The 20804-nt window shown below is 35.2% G+C and overlaps 1 protein-coding gene across 2 annotated transcripts; it reads right to left on the reverse strand.

Moving 5' to 3' along the window:
• Positions 1–7470: 7470 nt before the first annotated feature.
• On the reverse strand, positions 7471–12532 carry LOC120076093 (vignain-like). Of its 2 annotated transcripts, none has more exons than XM_090312599.1 (5): positions 12067–12529; positions 11742–11982; positions 11524–11656; positions 11258–11432; positions 7471–7517 (listed from the first exon to the last, which is right to left on the reverse strand). In XM_090312599.1, the coding sequence occupies exons 1-5, from the start codon at positions 12527–12529 to the stop codon at positions 7471–7473; spliced, it is 1059 nt and encodes a 352-aa protein (XP_090168725.1). The 2 variants fall into 2 exon arrangements, with proteins under 2 accessions (XP_090168725.1, XP_090168724.1); XM_090312598.1 differs by lacking the exon at positions 7471–7517 and adding an exon at positions 11169–11215 and having other exon boundaries at positions 11524–11661; positions 11750–11982; positions 12067–12532.
• Between the last annotated feature and the right edge of the window lie 8272 nt (positions 12533–20804).

The following is a 20804-nucleotide window of genomic DNA, read 5'->3' on the forward strand; positions in this document are numbered from 1 at the left end:
TTCCACACTTAACATATTTCCTTTCCCTTTTTTGGCTTGCCATTGTTATTCTCAACTCTCTATGCGTTGACTATGTTCATAACCTGGACGCATATACTCGTAACACTTAGAAAATTTTCCTTCTCTACCATTTCAGACACATCATTTAATTAAACATACATAGCTTGCTTTTTTCATTAATGTTAATACAAACCTTAAACACTTAACTAAGAGAACTTAAACTAAATTAATTAGTAAAACAACTTCAACGGTTTACAATTTACCTTCTCCTTAAAAAAATTTCGTCATCGAACTTTGCCTAGGACTTCTCATGTGAATAGGCGTGGATATTTATTTTTCAATGATCTTCAGCTTCTCATGTAGCTTCCTCAACTTCATGATTCCTCCACAAGACTTTTACTAACAAAATAGTTTTGTTTCTCAAGACCTGCTCTTTCTTATCTAAAATCTAAACTGGTTTCTCCTCATAAGAAAAATTCTCTTTCAATTGTACTGGTTGTTCTCGGAGAATGTGAGTAGGGTCGGATACATACTTCCTTAACATAGATACAAGGAAAAAATCATGTATCTTAGATAATTTAGTACGTAAGACTAACCTGTAAGTTGTTGGCCCTATGCGTTCAATTATCTCTTAGGATCCTATATATCTAGGGCTTAACTTACCTTTCCTACCAAATCTAAGTATCTCTTTCCATGGTGATAAGTTTAGGAATACTTGATCTTCGATCTCAAATTCTAACTCTCTTATCTGCATAGCTCTTTTGTCTATCACGAGCTATCTTCAGATTTCATCTGATTAACTTAACATTTTTTTATGTTGCCTGGACTAACTCTAGTCCTATCAACTATCTTTCACCAACCTCATTCCAGCAAACTAGAGTTCTACAAGGTCTTCCATACAAAGCCTCATATGGTGTCATACCGATACTGGAATGATAACTATTATTATAAGCAAAGTCTGCCAATGGAAAATTTGTATCTCAACTATCTTTAAACTGCAGTACATAAGCTCTCAACATATCTTCCAGAGTCTGAATCGTTCGTTCTGACTGTCCATCCGTCTGTGGATAAAAGGTTGTACTAAAATGCAACTTAGTACCAAGTGTCTTTTGCAAACTGGGCCAGAACATTATAATAAACCTTGGATCTCTATCTGATATAATGGATACAGGAGCCTTAAACTGGCTCATAACTCGATTGACATATAACTTAGTTAGCTGGTCAAGAGCAAAGTAGTTTTAATGGGTAAAACCTTTGCCGTCTTTTTCATCTTGTCTACTATTACCCAAATATTATCATAACCCTTAGATGTTCTAGGTAACCCAAATAGAAAATCCATGGTCGCATGCTCCCATTTCAATTATGGTACTGGAAATAGGTTAGCAAACCTGCAAGTCTCTGATGTACTGGCTTAACCTACTGATAGATCAATCATTTGTCTACATAGTTGGCTATGTCTTTCTTCATCCCTGACCACCAACAAAACTTCTTCATGTCCTGTACATCTTCATGCTGCTTGGGTGCATAGCATAGGTGGAATCATGTGTCTTTTCTAATACTTCATTTTTCAATAGCTCATCGTTAGGAATACGTAACCTGTCATCCTTCACCAAAGCTTCATCTTGTTTCAAATTAAAATCTTGTATTTTCTGTTGTTTAACTTCTTCAATTAACTAACTGAGATTATTGTCTGTCATTTAAGCCCTAATAGTATCACTTACAAATGTAGGTCTTATCTAGAAATTAGTTATCATCTCTCCCAAATGACCTACTGTCAAAGCTGTATTAGCTCCTTTGAAGTCATGTAATAACCTTCCCTTTAAAGAACCTAACATATCCCTAAAATAGCTTGAATTTTTACACAAAGCATCTACTACCATATTAGCCTTACCTAGGTGATAATTAATAGTGCAATCATAATCTTTTATCAACTCCATCCATCGTATCTGTCTCAAATTTAATTTGTTTTAATCAAAGATATATTTCAAACTCTTGTGGATTATGAAGATATGATATTTCTCACCATACAAACAATGTCTCCATATCTTTAATGATAGTACAACAACTGCTAATTCCAAATCATGAGTAGGATAATTACCTTCATGTTTCTTCAGTTGCCTGGATACATAGCTACAACTTTTCCGTCCTGCATCAACATAAATCCCAATCCCTGTCTGAATGCGTCACATAAAATCTTGAATTCCTACCTTGGCATTGAAAGAGTTAAGATTGGCGCAATTAAGAATCTTTACTTTAAATCCTAGAAACTCCATTCACAGTTAGACCATACAAATTTGGCATCTTTCTAGTTAAATTGGTCAATGGAAGGGTTATCTTCGAGAAACTCTTCACAAACCTCCAATAATAATCTGGTAGGCCAAGGAAATAATGTACCTCTATTACTAAGGTAGGTCTTTCCCATCTAACTACAACCTCAATCTTCTAGGGATCAACACTAACATCTACTACAGATACTGCATGTCCAAGAAATATAACTTGGTTGAGCCAGAATTCACATTTGTTGAAATTAGCATATAACTGTTTGTTACATAGTGTTTGCAACACTATTCTTAAATGCTCTGCATGTTATTCTTTGTTACTTAAATACACTTGGATATCATCTATAAAAAATATCACAAATTGATCTAAGTATGGATGAAATATCATATTCATCAAATCTATAAATACTGTTAGGAACTCATAATGCCTATTCTTGGTTTGAAAAGTTGTCTTAAGGATATCTAACTCTTTAACCTTCAACTGATGGTAAACTAATCTCAAATTTCTTTTTGAAAATATGGTGTTCCTTTCAACTAACCAAACAGGTCATCAATACGAGGTAATGGATACTTATTCCATATAGTTACCTTATTCAACTGCCTGTAATCAATATATAATCTGAGTGTGCCATCTTTTTTCTTTAAAAATAAAATTGGCGCTCCCTAAGGTGATACACTGAGCCTGATATAGCCTTTATCAACTATTTCCTGCAGTTGAGCTTCCAATTTTTTCAGCTCAGCTGTAGCCATTCTGTACGATGCCTATGAGATGGGTGTTGTTCCTGGTATAATTCTATAATAAACTCCATTTCTCTATCAGGTGGTAATCTTAATAACTCTTTAAGAAATACATCAATAAACTCCTGTACCACAGAAACATCCATCGGTCTTATCTTCCTCTGTTAAAAAACTGTTACATGGGCCAAGAATGTTGTATAACCTTTACTCAACAACTTCCTGGCCTTTACTACTGAAATCAAACAAGTAGAACGAATTTTCCTTTCCTCTATAAACACTGCCTCTACCTAACCTGGTAATCTGAATATAACTTCTTTCTTATGACAATCAAAAGATGCATGATGTTTAAACAAGAAATCCATCCCTATAATAGCATCAAACTGTAGCAATTCTAAGGGAATCAAATCAATCTCATATGTTGTCCATCTATAAGAATTACATAGTTTCTATAATAATTATTAACTATCAGCACATCAACAACAGGGGTAGAAATAGTCAACTCCGTAAGCATAATTTCTAGCACCTATCAATATTCAATGCAAACATACTAGAAATAAAGAATAAATGAATGAGCCGCTTCTTGATCAAATAAAACATGTGCAGGTCTATCATGAATAAACACCATACTACCAACGACATCCAGCACATCCTCAGCCTCCTACTGGGTCATAGCGTAGACCTTGCCCTATTGATGTGGCCTTCCTGCTACACCCTTCTATTCGGCACTATTAGTGCCCTCATCAACTGCAGTGCCTACCTTAGCTTACATCACAATCTGAGACTGCTGAATTTGCGTACCTAAAATCAACTACGAAAATTCCCTCCTGAAATGCCCAAGCTGTTCACAATGATAACATACATTTTTTCTCTCATTACAATGTCCTATATGAAATTTGCCACATTTGGTCGCTGGGGCTCTCTACCTGTACTGGGCACTGATTCCCCATAACTTCCTGATCTGGAATTCCCAGCTGTTTGGTTGGATCTCTGTCTACCTCTCCTCTGTTGAGTGCTTGTTGTACTGCCCTGAGAGGTCACTAGCCCACTAAAACGAGGTTTGAAATCTCTCCTATCAGACTCTTCTAGAGTAAATTTTCTTTTCTTCCCTCTGGAGACTTCCCTGTCTTGCCTGTCCTCTATCAGGCTCTCTTCCACTCGCATAGTAGTCTCAATTAACATGGAAAAATCAGTCCAGTTAGCTGTAGTAGTAACGGGAGTCCGTATCTCCCTCCTCAAACCACTCTCAAAACGTTTACATCTGTCTTTCTATGTAGATGATATAATCATTATGGCCAACTCACACAAGGTGATTTCTGAATTAATTAATCTGTTGAATGGGCAATTTTTTTTGAAAAACCATGGTTCATTGAGCTACTTTCTTGGGATTGAACTGTCATATCTTTCCAATGGTGGACTCTTTCTTTCACAATCCAAATACATATTGGATCTATTAGAAATGACTCATATGTTTGGTTCAAAGAGTATGTATGCATCAATTGTAAGTAGTCCTTTAGTTTCAACTCGACAAGGTGAAAAAATGCCCGATGTTCGATTATATCGTAGCATTGTGGGTGCATTGCAATATGCAACATTCAGTCGTCCAAAGATCTCATTTAGTGTGAACAAGACTTGCCAATTTATGCATTCTCCAACCTTAATACATTGTGTGACACCCCTTCCCGAGCTTACCTCTTTCGCCCGCAAGGAGGTGTAGGGACCGCAAGTACCGCCCTTTTGTGGCACCTACTGTCCACTTCGACCTGTTTGTCTAACTATCTTTTAGACCAAGTAAATATAACAACAGTTCGTTTGCTAAATTTATTTTATTACAAACCAGTATAATGTTTATACAACTCCATATCTAACTTAAATAACTTTAACTCCTAGGTTATAGAACTCATAATAGAAAACTTAAGTTTGGAAGTATGGTTGTAGTGTGGCAAACCTTGACCTCAATAGCACCCTGAAGCTCCTCTTTTTCGCTACTTGGGAAGAAAAACATAAGAAAAAACAAAGAGCTAAAAGACCAAGAAAACAATAAGATTAAAGCCCAGTGAGTAGTATGCAACTACAGGCTCTTTTTCAACCCTATAAGGGTCTATCAACACAATGAGATTACTATTCCAAACCATAGTGCATCTCCCTTCCATTTCTTGAGATTCTATGATGGCTACTCCATCTCTTATAAAGATGCCATAAACTCTCTTCAGATTCTAAGTCATTCCCTTCAAATGTAAAGCTCTCACATAATCCAAAAATTAAAACAATCAAAACAAGAGGAACGATAAGAAATTTCATGACGGCCATTGTGATTACGAGATTTGAGTAATATAATGAATAAAGAAGCTTTTGTTGGTTGAGTTGATTTGCGTTAGGTCATTTATATAGACTAGCTATATGATCACTTTCTCCCATTAAAATTGATGTAGTTATTGATTTTTTTTTTTCTTAATTTTAGGATATTGGTTAAGATCTAACTAATTATTTTTATCTTCTAATAGTTAGGTTGTTGAGAATTTTTCAATTAACTAATTGGTTAAATTATACATAGACTTGTTCATGTTTTAGGTTTGTTTAGATATTTAAATGGTTAGCTTTACTTGTTTATAAAAGAAATTTAAAAAATAATTACAAATAAAGGTGTTTCTAAACATAAAAAAAAATAGAAATGGTGGTAATTTTTTATAGTTTTATTTTATATGATATAGCCAGCATATAAATACATTAATAATTACTTTTGATCTTATGGTCCTTTTAAATTGAATGATCTTTTTTTTATATATAGAAATAGTTAAATGGAATGATCTTAATAATGGGATGATTATAGGGCTTCTTCCTGATTTTTCGCACTATTTAGTTAAAAAGATGCTTATTGGTGTTAATATCACTTTCATTATTTTCTTATATTGAGGTCTAACCTTTTTTCTATTTTTAGAAAATATATTTTTTTAATTTTTTTAATTTTTTTAAAAATCGGTTAGAAATCCTTCAAGTGCATTTTGGAAAAAGAAAAAACAAAATAAATGGCCACATTAAGTATGCACATTGTTTTTTGAAAATATCATATTCCCATCACATCGCATCCCTCCACTTTTATGTAGATATGTATCTAAACCTAATTTATTTTTCATTTTGAATTTAAAATTAAATCAAGAGTTTGTTACTTTTTTTTTAATTTTTAAATTTTAAATATTGATCTTAAATAATAGACATTTTAATCTAGAGTTATTATTTCAATTATTTTTTTTTGTATATAATTAATTTATAATTTATTTTAAAATGTCTATTATTTAAGTTTCAACTAATTTTATTTTAGGTAAGTAATTTGATAAAAGCTTTAAAAAATATATTTCCCCGGAAAAAAGATTACAAAATAATTCTTATAAAAAATAATTAGCTTTTAAAAAAGAATATATATATATATATATATATAATACATTAATATAAGAGGATATTATTATAATATATTTAGTTAAATGGTTCAGAAGTTTGCAAATTTTATGAAAGCTAAATCATAAAAATTAATTATCTATCAGTATTTACACATTAGTTAAAATTAGAAAGTGATTTTGTTAGATTAATAAATAATTCATTTTACGAAACAAATTAGACAGTTAAGATATTTCTATAATCATCATTTTATGATTACAAACAGTCTTAAGTTTATTATTGCTCTAGTTTTCTAACTAAGCGCAAATTAACTCGAAACTTTTTTTTTTTTGTTTAAAAGATAATTAACTTCGAAATCAAGCTGATACGTAATCTTTAAATAATATAATTAGCACCATCGACATTAACAGGAGATTATTATAAATCATATATTTCAATCACAATAAACAATTTATATATTTTTTATTTCTTCTATCCTTGATAATTTTTTTTATCACTTCCTTCTTCCAATTTTTTTTTATAAGTCAATCAAATATTCAATTTGATTTGATGTAATCTCCTTTTCAAAGACACCAAAAGAACGAGAATAACTAAATTGAAACTAAATTATCGATGATTGAAGTTTAAAGTACAAAATAAATGTCTATAAGTAGCCTTTATATGGGTGATAGATTTCTATAGGCCATGTAAAATCTTCCCTTGACTAAGATTTCTATATGCTATGTGAAATCTTCCCTTGACTACAAGTAATAGATTTCTATCACGAATAGACTTAGATTTCTATCACGGATTGACTCCTAGAATTAGATTTAAAATTTGTTCATGGCTATGAAATTATTGCTAAGCAAAAAGTGGTGATAAAATACTATAATTTTATAATAATTATATTCCAAACTTGGTGAATGAAACAAACTATTCTATTAAGGGTAAGAAAATACAAGTTTCTTATTTTTCATTAAAACAATTCATAAAACATAATAGAAGGGATGTCAATGCTTTGAATCCCTTCGTTATAAATATCTTGAAATCTTGTAAATAGAAGGGTGTTTTGTGGGGTTTGGTGCTAGAACTTGATGGGATAAGAAGCTTCCATGGCTATTCCACATAGACCTACGGGTTGTTCCACTCCTCACTTCATTCTTACATAGCCAAATTTTTGCTTAGAATCTCAATTTTATGGCTAGAATAACCTTAGAATATACCTTATCGGCACTAGAATTAGCTTACCAACTCCAACAGATGTGAAAGTAGGCCTTGGAATAACCTAGGATAGCAGTGGCCACAAGGTAGCCTTATCTAGCACTAGTTAGATGCATGGTTGCCTTCTCCAGGTCAATTGAAGCATGGCAACTCAACCTAGATGCCTGGACTGCTCTTTCCAATGCCTAAATATTATGTTGGATGCTTAGACTGCTCCATGGCTTCATGGTTGGTCCTCTCCCAATGCATGGTCTTCACTTCTAATCCCTCTTTGGTTCTTTTGATAGACTTTCAAATATGTGAAGTAAATGAGACTCCTTGGGGATATTTATAGGCAACCTCAGGCCATCCTCGTCATCCTCACGACTGCCCAACGCATGACACCTACACTTCCATTTGTCACCACCATGCAAGGTCCAACACAAGGCTTCTTGGCACCTCCTATTTGCATGCAAGACTTAGGTATCTTTACCATGTAGTGTCCAATGCATGACTTCCCTTGAGGTGTCATCCCAACACTTTGCATGCTACACATTGCACCTTGGGCCTCCACCTCAAGCTTTAACACTTAGTCAAATTCAAGTCATGTTGCCATTTAACTTCCTAAGGTGTCCACCTCGAAGTTGGCCACCCCCTTTTTTGAAATTTGGTCCAATTACCAAACGCATAACATATTTCCTCTTTCATCATGTGTCCAATTGTGCCCATTCCTCAAACCATGCGTCCAACTACTACATTTACATTTTCAACCCTCTATGCGTCAAACATGCCTCTACAAGGGTGTGTGTCTAATGAGTCGTCCAACACTTAGCCAAATTCTCACCCTGAACACACCATGTGTCCATCTCAACCCTAATCGTCTAGGTTGGTTTAAGCATGCACTCAAGGTAGTCCCTTCTTGCCCTACCATGCATTTAGCATAGTGCTTTTAGGGTTATACTCAACTATGCTACGAGTTGAACTTCTTACTCCCAACACTTAGTCGAAACTTCATACTCCTTGCTAAGCCATGCATTCAACCTTTCCTCCCCAAGTTTTTCACTCCTAATTTCACCAATTAGAGGCTCTCTTAAGTCTCCCAACTCCTTCCAAAGCATAGTCTAAACACGTAGTCACATTTCCATTTTTCCAGTGGTTATGCGTTCAACCCTCACTTCCAACACTCAACCAAATCTTTCACTTCTAAGGCCCCAAGGCATGGTTCCTCTTTTCCCTAAGTGTCTAAGCACATTCGTCCCTTCTAAATGCTCAACTATGTTTACAACCTTCCTTTCCAATACTTAGCTAAATTTTGCTCCTTTTTGGCCCATTCATGCCCTTAACCTTTTCTAGGCTCAAATCATATTTTGAACACTTAACCAAAATTCTGACTTCAACCTACTATGCTTCCAACTCTTGAATCCCAATCTTTTTCTCCCAATACTTGACTAAACTTTTCTTCTCCTCTTCTCTTCTAGTCTAACAAATACTCCACTCCTAAGTCAACCACATGCTCCCAATACTTAGAAGTTTTTCTAAGTACCAATGTTTCCTCCGAAGCATAGTTAGGACACTTAACCAAAAGTTTACCCTCCAAATTTCCAGCATGCATTCCAACTAAGTATTCTTAACTCCAACGATTATTTAGTGATCTTTTCACTTAAGTGGAGGGAAAAGAAATCGAGGGTTACAAATGGCAGTTAATGAAGCGGATTCTGAGGTACGTAAAAGGGACTATCAATGATGGTTTGCTACTATTGGTCCCATCATCACTGTCTTTACATGGATATGTTGATGCTGATTTGACTTCGTATCTGGACAATAGAAAATCTACCTCGGGTTTTTATATCCCTCTTGGTGGAAATTTAACTTCATGGGGTTCAAAGAAACAATCTATTATTTCTCATAAGTACGGAGGTCGAGTATCACTGTTTAACTATAGTTCCTACCAAGTTAGTATAGCTTAATTCTCTGTTGTCGGACCTTAAATCTCATTACCTCACAAATTTATTCTTTGGTGTGACAATTTAAGTGTTGTACATCTAAGTCTAAATCCCATTTTACATTCGAAGACAAAGACATATACTTTGTAAGAGATCTCATTTTAAAGCAACGTTTATTTGTTCAGCATCTTCCAACGTTTGCACAAATTGCTAATATTCTAACTAAACCATCATCAGTTGTGAATTTTCAATGTTCATTCTCCTCTGTCCTTCTGCTTGGGGGGTGTAAAGATAGCACATTGAAAGTTAGTTAGAGTCACACATGTATTACCAAAATTTTGTTAGAGTGGTATGAGTGCAAGAGTTTTCCCCTTTATAAACCTCTACATGAAAATTATATTATGTTCTCTTTGCTATTTGTTCGAAACTCCCGATATTTTGTTCTCTTTGATATTTGTTTGAATAAAAATACTTTAGTTTCACATTTGAACACACATGTGTAATATTTTCATTTCTTGTAAACTTGTTTATCAAAATGATGTGTCAACAATTTTTTTTAATCTATTATAATATATAAATATAACACATATGGTACAAAAGGTTTTTTTCTTTTTTCTTTTTTTTTTTCTTTTTTTTTTTTGACAAAGGAGTAATTTTCTTTTCGAGAATTAAAAAAGAAAGAAATTCACCAAAAATATTTGTGTAAAAATAAAGGCAACATTGTCAATTAGGTAGTTTTCTATGTAACATTTCTCTTTATAGTAGTTTTTTTAGTGGGAACATTGTTTAGTCAATTGGTTAATCCCAAAACATTATACTATTTTGTGTTGTGAAATTTAAGTTGACCATAAATGTATATAAGGACTGTGGTAGGAAATTTAAGTTGACCATAAATATTTATAGGGAGAAATAAAATGGTTGAGGAAACCAAACTTGACAATTATGTCTATTATTGCTCTAAGTTCCTCTAAGTAAACCAAAATTAAATAATATAAGTTTTAGAAATTCCAGATAATATTAATACCGTGCACATTAATGAAAGTATATCACTAATATACTTTTAATTTATAACTTCTACCTATCACTATTATAATTGGTAGGTTGTTTTTTTCCACCACGTTCATTGATAGCTCCACAAAATATTTAGATCATTTTGATGTAGTCTCTATTTTTAAATTATTTTTATTAATCATACATTGTAAATTGTACGAAGAAGCATAAAACACACATTTTCGAAAAATGAAAAATGGATTTTGATGCATTAATCAACATTCTTCAACCCATTGTTCGGTTCATATTTGTCCCTGATGTTTAGAAACAAGTGTTCATTATTATCGATGATTGATGCTATTGTAGATTTGTTGGCATAGAAGACAAGACATGATACAATTTTACAAATAATTATATAAATCAATTGAAATGGATAAAATAAATTAACTACGTCGAAGAAAATTCTGAAACGAATAAACAGGACTACTTTATTTATTTATATATAAAATGGACTTTCGGAACTAAAAAAAAAATTGAAATGCTACTTTCCTCATTATTTTCTTGAAAGCAATCCAATGAAAGCCTAGCTAATAGAAAGAATCCTACTTTCTAATCTAAAAAAGAAAAGAATGTCGAAATCTAGTGACACCTAGTACTTTATGGGATAGGAAGGATTCATTGCCAATCCGCATACACCTTCCGGCTGTCGTGCAGGATTCATTGCCAATCCGCATACACCTTCCGGCTGTCGTGCTCCTCGTTGCATCTTCATATAACCTTCCAATCCCCAGTTAGTTCCCCACGAGTTCTTTATGATCCAATAATCTGTTCCGTCTTCCTCCGTTCCGTATCCAACTACCACCACTGTGTGATCAATTCGATCTCCACAATAGTCATTTTCAGTGAACATTCCCTGCAAATTTACAAATTCTCTTTTAACAATGCTTGAAAATTAAAACTGTTATACGCAAATAAGTGACAATCAATCAATCAAAACTACTTACCTCCGAGTAATATCGAAAACGTTGTCCACTGGCAGCTATTGACACTGCTCCCGGTTGGTGTGCGACAGCTTTCTTCAAAGCATTCTCATTGTTTGGAGGTACATTCTCATATCCATCAATTGTCACTCTTTTATTATCCTGTTAAATCAAACATAATGATGAATCCAATAACGTGGACATAGAATTTTTTTTTTTTCAATTATGCAATGTAGTGTTTAGAACTCACTCTCTGTGAGAGGCAATATCTGTTTTCGGCATAGTAGGGATAATTTTCCTCAGTTGTGATCCCATTGTTTTTCATCATGAATTCAAAAGCCGAGTCATAAAATCCCTCACCACAACCTCCGTCTCTATAATCACAATCTACCACCTCTTGCTCTGACAGAGATACTAGATTGTTGGTTTTGATTTGGTGAGTTCCTTCCACTACAGCCACCGCTACAAACGCCCAACAACTTCCTACAGACATATTTTCAAATTTATTATGTATGAGGTTGAATAATTAGGCAATTTACAAAGCAAGAATTCAAAATTAATTATTACCACAACCGCCTTGGTTTTTTATGTCAGTGACTGCTCCTTTTTTCCTCCAATCGATTGAAGATGGAAGATCCTCCGCATGCTCATACATGAACCCACCAACACGGCCACCACCAACAGCTTCTTTTTTCTTGGCATGTAAGTTTTTATAATAGGTAATATTGGAGTTAACATGTGTGTTAATAAACTCATCATCAGACATATCAGCGAACTGATTCAATTTCAACTTTAACGATTTGTTCATTTGGTTCACTTTAAACACATATTTAGCATTATCTTTGAACACCTTAAAACGATAGTGCATCTCCCGTCCATTTCTTGAGATTCTATGATGGCTACTCCATCTCTTATAAAGATGCCATAGACTCTCTTCAGATTCTAACTCATTCCCTTCAAATGTAAAGCTCTCACATAATCCAAAAATTAGAGCAATCAAAACAAGAGGAACGATAAGAAATTTCATCATTGTGATTATGAGATTTGAGTAATATATAATGGATAAAAAAAGCTTTTGGTTGAGTTGATTTGCCAATCCATTTATATAGACTAGTTACTCAACTGTATGATCACTTTCTCCTAAATTGATGTAGTTATTGATTTTTTTTCTTAATTTTAGGATATTAGTTAAGATTTAACTAATTATTTTTGTTTTTATTTTTTTTTTAATGGTTAGGTTGTTGAGATTTTTCTCAGTAACCAACTGGTTAAATTATACATAGACTCGATCATGTTTTGGGTTTTTTAGATATTTAAATGGGTAGTTTACTTGTTTATAAAAGAAATTTAAAAAATAATTACTAATAAAGGTCTTTCTAAAAATAAAAAAATAGAAATGATTGTAATTTTTTATAGTTTTATTTTATATAATATAGCCATCATATAAATACGTTAATAATTAATTTTGATCTTATAGTGCTTTTAAATTGAATGATTTTTTCTTATATATAGAAAAAGTTAAATAGAATGATCTTAATAATGAGATGATTATAGGATTTCTTCATGATTTTTCGTCATATTTAGTTAAAAGGATTCTTATTGGAATTATTATCACTTTCATTATTTTCTTAAATTGTGGTTTTCTTATTTAATTCTACATTGATAGACTCTAACCCCTTTTCCAGTTTTAAAAAATATATTTTTCAGATTTTTAAATTTTTTTAAAATTACTTAGAAATCTTTCCAGTACATTTTGAAAAAAGAAAAACCAAAATAAATGCTCATTTAATGTGAACAAGACTTGCCAATTTATGCATTCTCCACCCTTAATACGTTGTGTGACACCCCATTCCGAGCTTACCTCTTTCGCCCGAAATGAGGCGTGGGGACGACAAGTACCACCCTTTTGTGGCACCTACTGTCCACTTCGACCTGTTTTGCTAACTATCTTTTATATCAAGTAAATATAACAATAGTTCTTTAGCTAAACTTATTTTATTACAGACCAGTATAATGTTTATACAACTCCATATCTAACTTAGATAACTTTAACTCCTAGGTTACAGAACTCATAATAGCAAACTTAAGTCTGGAAGTATGGTTGTAGTGTGGTAGACCTTGACCTCAGCAGTACCCTAAAGCTTCTTTATTTCACTACCTAGGAAGAAAAACATAAGAGAAAAGAATTAACTAAAAGCCTAGTGAGTGGTATGCAACAACAGGCTCTCTTTCAACCCTTAAGAGTAAATGATTCAATAACAGTCTCTCAAGACAATGAAATTGCTATTCCAAACCTTATGCTTGAACATATCCGTTTCCTGTTATCCCTCGGTAGACAATTTAATACATCTTTCTATGACTCTCTCTATGTGCACATAGATCTACCTCTTGTGGGCTTAAAATCTAGACCTGTCGGTCGTCTAACTATCCCATGTGAGGTTCTTTCCACAGGCTCAGGATCTAGGCCCTATGACCCCCTGACCGTCTCGTGAGATTTCGCCACAGGCTTAGAAACTAAGCCCTTAGGACCCCTGACCATCTCGTGCGATTCCGCTACAAGCTTAGAAACTAAGCCCTATGAACCCCTAACCATCCCGTATGGTGTACTCTTTATCACCATACAAGCTACACATACATGTGTATGGAATTTCACAAAACAAAATGCCTACAGAAATACCACTCATCGTTCATCAGTGAAAATTCCCCTCTTTCCAAGCCTTTTGACTTTCTGGTCCCTTTTTGAATCCCAGGCATGCATTAGCCAAATTTTAGCTTACAATCTCAATTTTATGGCTAGAATAATCTTAGAATACCTTATTGGCACTAGAATTAGCTTACCAACTCCAACAGATGTGAAAGTAGGCCTTGGAACAACCTAGGATAGCAGTGGCCACAAGGTAGCCTTATCTAGCACAAGTTGGATGCATGGTTGCCTTCTCCAGGTCAATTGAAGCATGGCAACTCAACCTAGATGCCTGAACTGCTCTTTCCAATGCCTAAATATTATGTTGGATGCTTGGACTACTTCATGGCTTCATGGTTGGTCCTCTCCCAACGCATGGTCTTCACTTCTAATCCCTCTTTGGTTCTTTTGATAGACTTTCAAATATGTGAAGTAAATGAGACTCCTTGGGGGTGTTTATAGGCAACCTCAGGCCATCCTCGTCATCCTCACAAGTGCCCAACGCATGACACCTACACTTCCATTTGTCACCACCATGCAAGGTCCAACACAAGGCTTCTTGGCACCTCCTACTTGCATGCAAGACTTAGGTATCTTTACCATGTAGTGTCCAATGCATGACTCCTCTTGAGGTGTCATCCCAACACTTTGCATGCTACACATTGCACCTTGGGCCTCCACCTCAAGCTTTAACACTTAGTTAAATTCATGTCATGTTGCCATTTAACTTCCTAAGGTGTCCACCTCGAAGTTGGCCACCCCCTCTTTTGAAATTTGGTCCAATTACCAAACACATAACGTACTTCCTCTTTCATCATGTGTCCAATTGTGCCCATTCCTCAAGCCATGCGTCCAACTACTACATTTACATTTTCAACCCTCTATGCGTCAAACATGCCTCTACAAGGGTGTGTGTCTTCCAACACTTAGCCAAATTCTCACCCTAAACACACCATGTGTCCATCTCAACCCTAATCGTCTAGGTTGGTTTAAGCATGCACTCAAGGTAGTCTCTTCTTGCCTTACCATGCATTTAGCATAGTGCTTTTAGGGTTATACTCAACTATGCTACGAGTTGAACTTCTTACTCCCAACACTTAGTCGAAACTTCATACTCCTTGCTAAGCCATGCATTCAACCTTTCCTCCCCAAGTTTTTCACTCCTAATTTCACCAATTAGAGGCTCTCTTAAGTCTCCCAACTCCTTCCAAAGCATAACTCTCTCCAGCTTTTTCGCTAGGAATCTCGCTCTCTCCAGCTTTCTTGCTGGGAATCCCGCTTTCTCCACTCTCGCTCTCAAATTTTCTCTTTCTTCTCGCTCTCTCCAGCTTTCTCGCTACAATTCTCGCTCTCTCCGATTTTCCTTCAATCTCGCTCTCTCTACTCTCGCCAGCCTCAATCTCGCTAGCATCGCTCGCTGGGGTTACTCGCTCTCCAATTCTCTCTTCGATCGCGCAGCTCTTTTATCAAAATCTCGCTCTCTTCAGTTTTCTCGCTGGTGTGGCTCTCGCTCTCTCCCACTTTCTCGCTGCAAATCTCGCTTTCTTCAATCTCACTCTCTCCAGCTTTCTCGCTACAATTCTCGCTCTCTTCAATTTTCCTTCAATCTCGCTCTTTCCAGGAATCTCGCTCTCACTCTCGCTTTCTCCAATTTTCTCTTTAATCTCGCTCTCTCTAGGAATCTCGTTCTCTTCATTCTCGCTTTCTCCAATTTTCTCTTATTTACTTATTTATTTATTTATTTATTTATCATTAAATTAGAGTCTTGCTCTCTCCACCTTCGTTCTTTCCAATTTTCTTTTTTTTTTTTTTTATTATTATTTATTTATTATCATTAAATTAGATTCTCACTCTCTCCACCTTCGTTCTTTCCAATTTTCTTTTATTTTTATTATTATTTTTATTTATTTATTTATTTTTTTTTAATTGTTTCTCTGCTTCCTAAATTAAGGTTAGGGTATTTATATTTATCATCCAATAAATTTCAATATTTGATTTCCTGTAGTGTATGCGTACAAATCTGGGTTGTTACATTCTTCCCTCTTTAAGAACTTTCGTCCTCGAAAGTTTCGAGGTTCTTAAAAAAATAAGGGTATTTGTCTTTCATCTCTTCTTCTCGTTCCCATGTAGCTTCTTCCACTTGCTGATTTCTCCAGAGAACCTTCACTAAACTTATTTCCCGATTACGAAGCGACTTCTTCTCTCTTGTTAGGATGCAAACCAGAGTCTCCTCATATTCCAAGTTTTCACTTATTTGTAGAGGTTCATAATTTACTACATGTGATGGGTCAGACACGTATTTCCGAAGCATCGATACATGAAAGACATTATGTATTGTAGAAAGGGTAGGCGGTAATGCTAATCAATAAGCTACTTGGCCAATACGTTATAATATTTCAAAGGGTCCAATAAAGTGAGGGCTAAGCTTGCCTTTTCATTCGAAACGCATAATGCCTTTCATTGGTGCTACTTTTAGAAATACGTGATCTCCCACTTTGAATTCCAATTCTTTTCGTCGATTATCAGCATAACTCTTCTATCTGTTTTGGGTTGTTCGCATTTTTTCTCGAATTAACTTGATTGACTCTGATGTTTGTTGTACTAATTCAGGCCCTAATAGTGTTCGCTCCTCGATTTCATCCCAGTGTATAGGGGATCTGCATTTCTTTCCATACAAGGCTTCGAAGGGAGCCATACTAATTGTCGCCTGATAACTATTATTATAAGCAAATTCTATAAGGTGTATTTGTGAATCCCATGCTCTAGTAAAATCCACAGCACATGCCCTCAACATGTCCTCTAGGATTTGATTAACTCGTTCTGTTTGGCCATCAGTTTGTGGATGGAAGGCTGCACTGAAATTTAGTTGTGTACCCATTGCTTTCTGCAAACTTTTCCAGAATTTGGACAACACGAGGGTCTCGATCTGAAACAATTGATATTGGGACTCCATGTAACCGGATGAATTCTTTTAAGTACATTTTAGCTAGTGCTTCCGTAGTGTGAGTAGTCTTGTAGGATAGGAAGTGGGCAGATTTGGTGAGTCGATCCACAATCACCCAAATCATGTTGTGGCTTCTAACAGTTCTCGGGAGTCCTGAGATGAAGTCCATAGAAATATGCTCCCATTTCCATTCTGGAATACTTAGAGGCTGAAGGAGTCCTTATGGTTGTTGCCGTAGAGCTTTCACCTACGACAAACCAAACATTTACTTACATAGTCAGCTATATCCTTTTTCATGTTACACCACCAGTAATGTGCTTTCAAGTCTCGATACATTTTGGTACTCCCAAAATGTATTGAAAAGCATGATTCATGAGCTTTCTTTAGTAGTTCTTTCTTGATTTCTTCATCATCTGGTACATATAGACGCCCACGGTAGAAGAGTGCAGAATTTAGGGCTGTAGAGAATTGATTGGTTTCTCCATTTTCTTACTGCAGTTGTTTGTTTATGTGTTTATCTATTTATTATGCATCAATTATCCTTTGCCTTAATGCAGGTCTTACAATTAACTGTGCTATTCGAGTTGTGAAGGTGTCTGGTATTAGTGAGATCTCAGCTCTTTCCAGGTCATCCATTATGTGTTTGGAGATGGCACTTAGAGTTGCTGAATGAGCTGACTTTCTGCTTAAGAGCATCAGCAACAATGTTAGCTTTTCCTGGATGATAGAGGATCTCACAGTCATAGTCTTTGACTAATTCTAACCATCTTCATTGCCTCATATTTAACTCTTTCTGGGTAAAGAAGTACTTAAGGCTTTTATGATCTATATAAATTTGGATCTTTTCCCCATATAAGTAATGTCTCCATATCTTTAAAGCAAAGACTACGACAGCTAACTCCAAGTCATGAACGGGATAATTTTGTTCATAAGGTTTTAGTTGTCTTGAAGCATATGCTATTACCTTTTCGTGTTGCATCAATACATAACCAAGCCTCTTCTTCGATGTGTCACTGTACACAGTTAAACCCCCTGATTCATCAGGTATGGTGAGAATAGGGGTTGTGGTCAACTTTTCTTTTAGTTCCTGGAAGCTTTACTCACATGCTTGGTTCCAAACAAAAAGATTATTCTTCTTAGTAAGGTTAGTTAAGGGTAATGCTATACTTGAGAAGTTTTTCACAAATCATCTATAATATCCTGCTAATCCAAGGAAGCTTCGAACCTTGCTGACTTGTTGTTGGGCGAGGCCAGTTGATAACTGTTTCAATCTTAGCAGGATCCACTGAGATTCCTTCTTGCTTTACAATTTGCCTTAGGTAGGCAACTTGTCGCACCCAAAACTCACACTTGGAGAATTTGGCATACAACTTTTCATTTCTTTATGGAAAGAACATCCCTAAGATGTTTTTCATGTTCTGCCTCTGACTTGGAATAGACTAAAATATCATCTATAAATATGATCACAAAGTTATCAAGATGGTCCTTAAAAATTCTCTTCATCAAGTCCATGAAGGCTGTGAGGGCATTCGTTAATCCAAAGGGCATCACAACGAATTCATAATTCCCATATCTTGTTTGGAAAGCAGTCTTGGGTATATCCGACTCCTTGATTCGTAGTTGATGATATCCAGATCGTAAGTCTATTTTGGAGAATACTGAGGCTCCTTGTAATTGGTTAAATAGGTCATCAATGCGTGGGAGTGGATACTTATTCTTTATTGTCAACTTATTCAACTCCCGATAATCTATACATAAATGCATGGATCCATCCTTTTTCTTAACAAATAAAACAGATGCTCCCCATGGAGACACGCTAGGGCGTATAAATCCCTTATCTAGCAATTCTTGTAACTGTATTTTGAGTTCTTTTAATTTCGCAAGTGCCATTCTATATGGTACTTTAGATATTGGTTCAGCTCCGGGAATTAGATCTATACAAAATTCTATTTCTCGATTCGGTGGTAAACCCGGTAGCTCTTTTGGGAATACATCTTCAAATTCTCTTATTACAGGAATGGCCTTAATTTCATCCTTTTGGTTTCGTAAATCTACTACGCTTGCTAAATATGACGAAGCCCCATGGTTGAGCAAATGTTTAGTTTTTAAGGCTGAAATTATTCTTGGGGTTGATTGTGCATTAGAACTCTTAAACTTAAACTTGATTCCTATTGGAAGGATGAATATGACCTCTTTATTATGGCAATCTATACTTGCATAGTTTACTACTAACCAGTCCATACCTAGTATTATGTCGAAATCACTTATGTCTAGGATGATAAGGGTCACCCTTAGTTTATGTCCTGATACTAACAACTTACAATTTTCCCACCAGAACTTTATATCGTCTTTTAACATGAAGGTGGCACAATTTACTTTCTGTTCTTCTGGGATGTTCATATGGTGGAAACTAGTTCTATGTCTATCCAATTCAATGTTATAGTTGGATGCACAGATGATTCGTCAAATATTGAAGGATGGAACGTCCTGTATTCTCAAAGTAATTTTTTTTTAACTCATACTTATGTTTACTAAATTATTTACTAAATTACTTGTTCGAAAATTCCACTTACCAGCGTATTTGGCGTAGCTATGGGCATCACTTAACAGGCCGAACCATCAAACACCACGACTTTTCTAATGCAATAGAGCCTATTTGGCCCAAATGCTCTAATACCAAACTGTAACGACCGGATCCTTACACATTATGATCCGACCGCTACGACATGCATACTTAGACTTTTCTATCATGAGATGGGTTTTGGTGAAAATTTCAAAGAACATATCTAAATTTTATTAATTAGATAGAAAAACTATATGAAAATTTTATTTATCAAAACACCAGGATCCATAAAACATTAGCATGGTGGTACAAAATGCATGTGCCTATAATAGTGAGTTTGATGGTTGGCCATTTGAGCGATGTCCAATTCTACCATCTACGCTGTGTCCTTACCTACAAAGTCTGTAAAAATATAGGATGAGTATATAATATACCCAGTAAGTAGTTCTCACGTAGGGTAGTGACCAAATGCACAATCACAAGCAACATGTCATGAAAACATATGATTGGGACCGAAAACGTATAATAACATGTGGTGGTCGGTTATGCTTCCAACATAAATCTCTCCGCCCTGATAGGAAGATGAGGACCTAAGCGAAAACTAACCCATCTGATGATTAGCGGGTCATGCAGTCAGTAGGGCCAGAGTCGCATCCAACATCAACCATTAGCATAAACGTAATATTGGACTAGAGGGGTGCAACCATACATACCCTGCTAGTCCCTAGCATAAACATAACGTAAGATTAGGCCTGGAGGGGTGCAACCATACATGCCCTGCCAGCCTTGGAAGCATAAATTTCTCCGCCCTAATAGGAAGATGGGGACTTAAGCAGAAACTAACCCAACTAATGATTAGCGGGTCATGCAGTTAGTAGGGCCAGAGTCGCATCCAACATCAACTATTAACATAAACGTAAGGTTAGATTGGAAGCATAACTTACACCTAATTAAAACTTGATTTTAACGTAATCGGTGAACAAACATAATGCATGGGGTCCCTTGTAGAGAAACGTGTTCTAAACATGTAATGCAATATAACAATTAACATAATCATGCAACATAATAAAGGTACACTACCATAGAACATTTAAAGAGAGGGTGAGATAAACTAC

This window comes from Benincasa hispida, chromosome 4 (genome assembly GCF_027475165.1).
Source record: "Benincasa hispida cultivar pf3 chromosome 4, pf3_genome.v1.1, whole genome shotgun sequence".
Lineage (NCBI taxonomy): Eukaryota > Viridiplantae > Streptophyta > Magnoliopsida > Cucurbitales > Cucurbitaceae > Benincasa > Benincasa hispida.

What these genes read in the sequence shown, in the direction of transcription:
- LOC120076093 (XM_090312599.1), bottom strand. Translation starts at nt 12,529, where the DNA reads ATGATGAAATTTCTTATCGTTCCTCTTGTTTTGATTGCTCTAATTTTT. An exon ending in GTTTTCGATATTACTCGGAG is followed by an intron (nt 11,433 to 11,523) that starts GTAAGTAGTTTT and finishes GTAAATTTGCAG; the next exon opens with GGAATGTTCACTGAAAATGA. An exon ending in AGGAGCACGACAGCCGGAAG is followed by an intron (nt 7,518 to 11,257) that starts GTGTATGCGGAT and finishes AACAACCCGTAG; the next exon opens with GTCTATGTGGAATAGCCATG.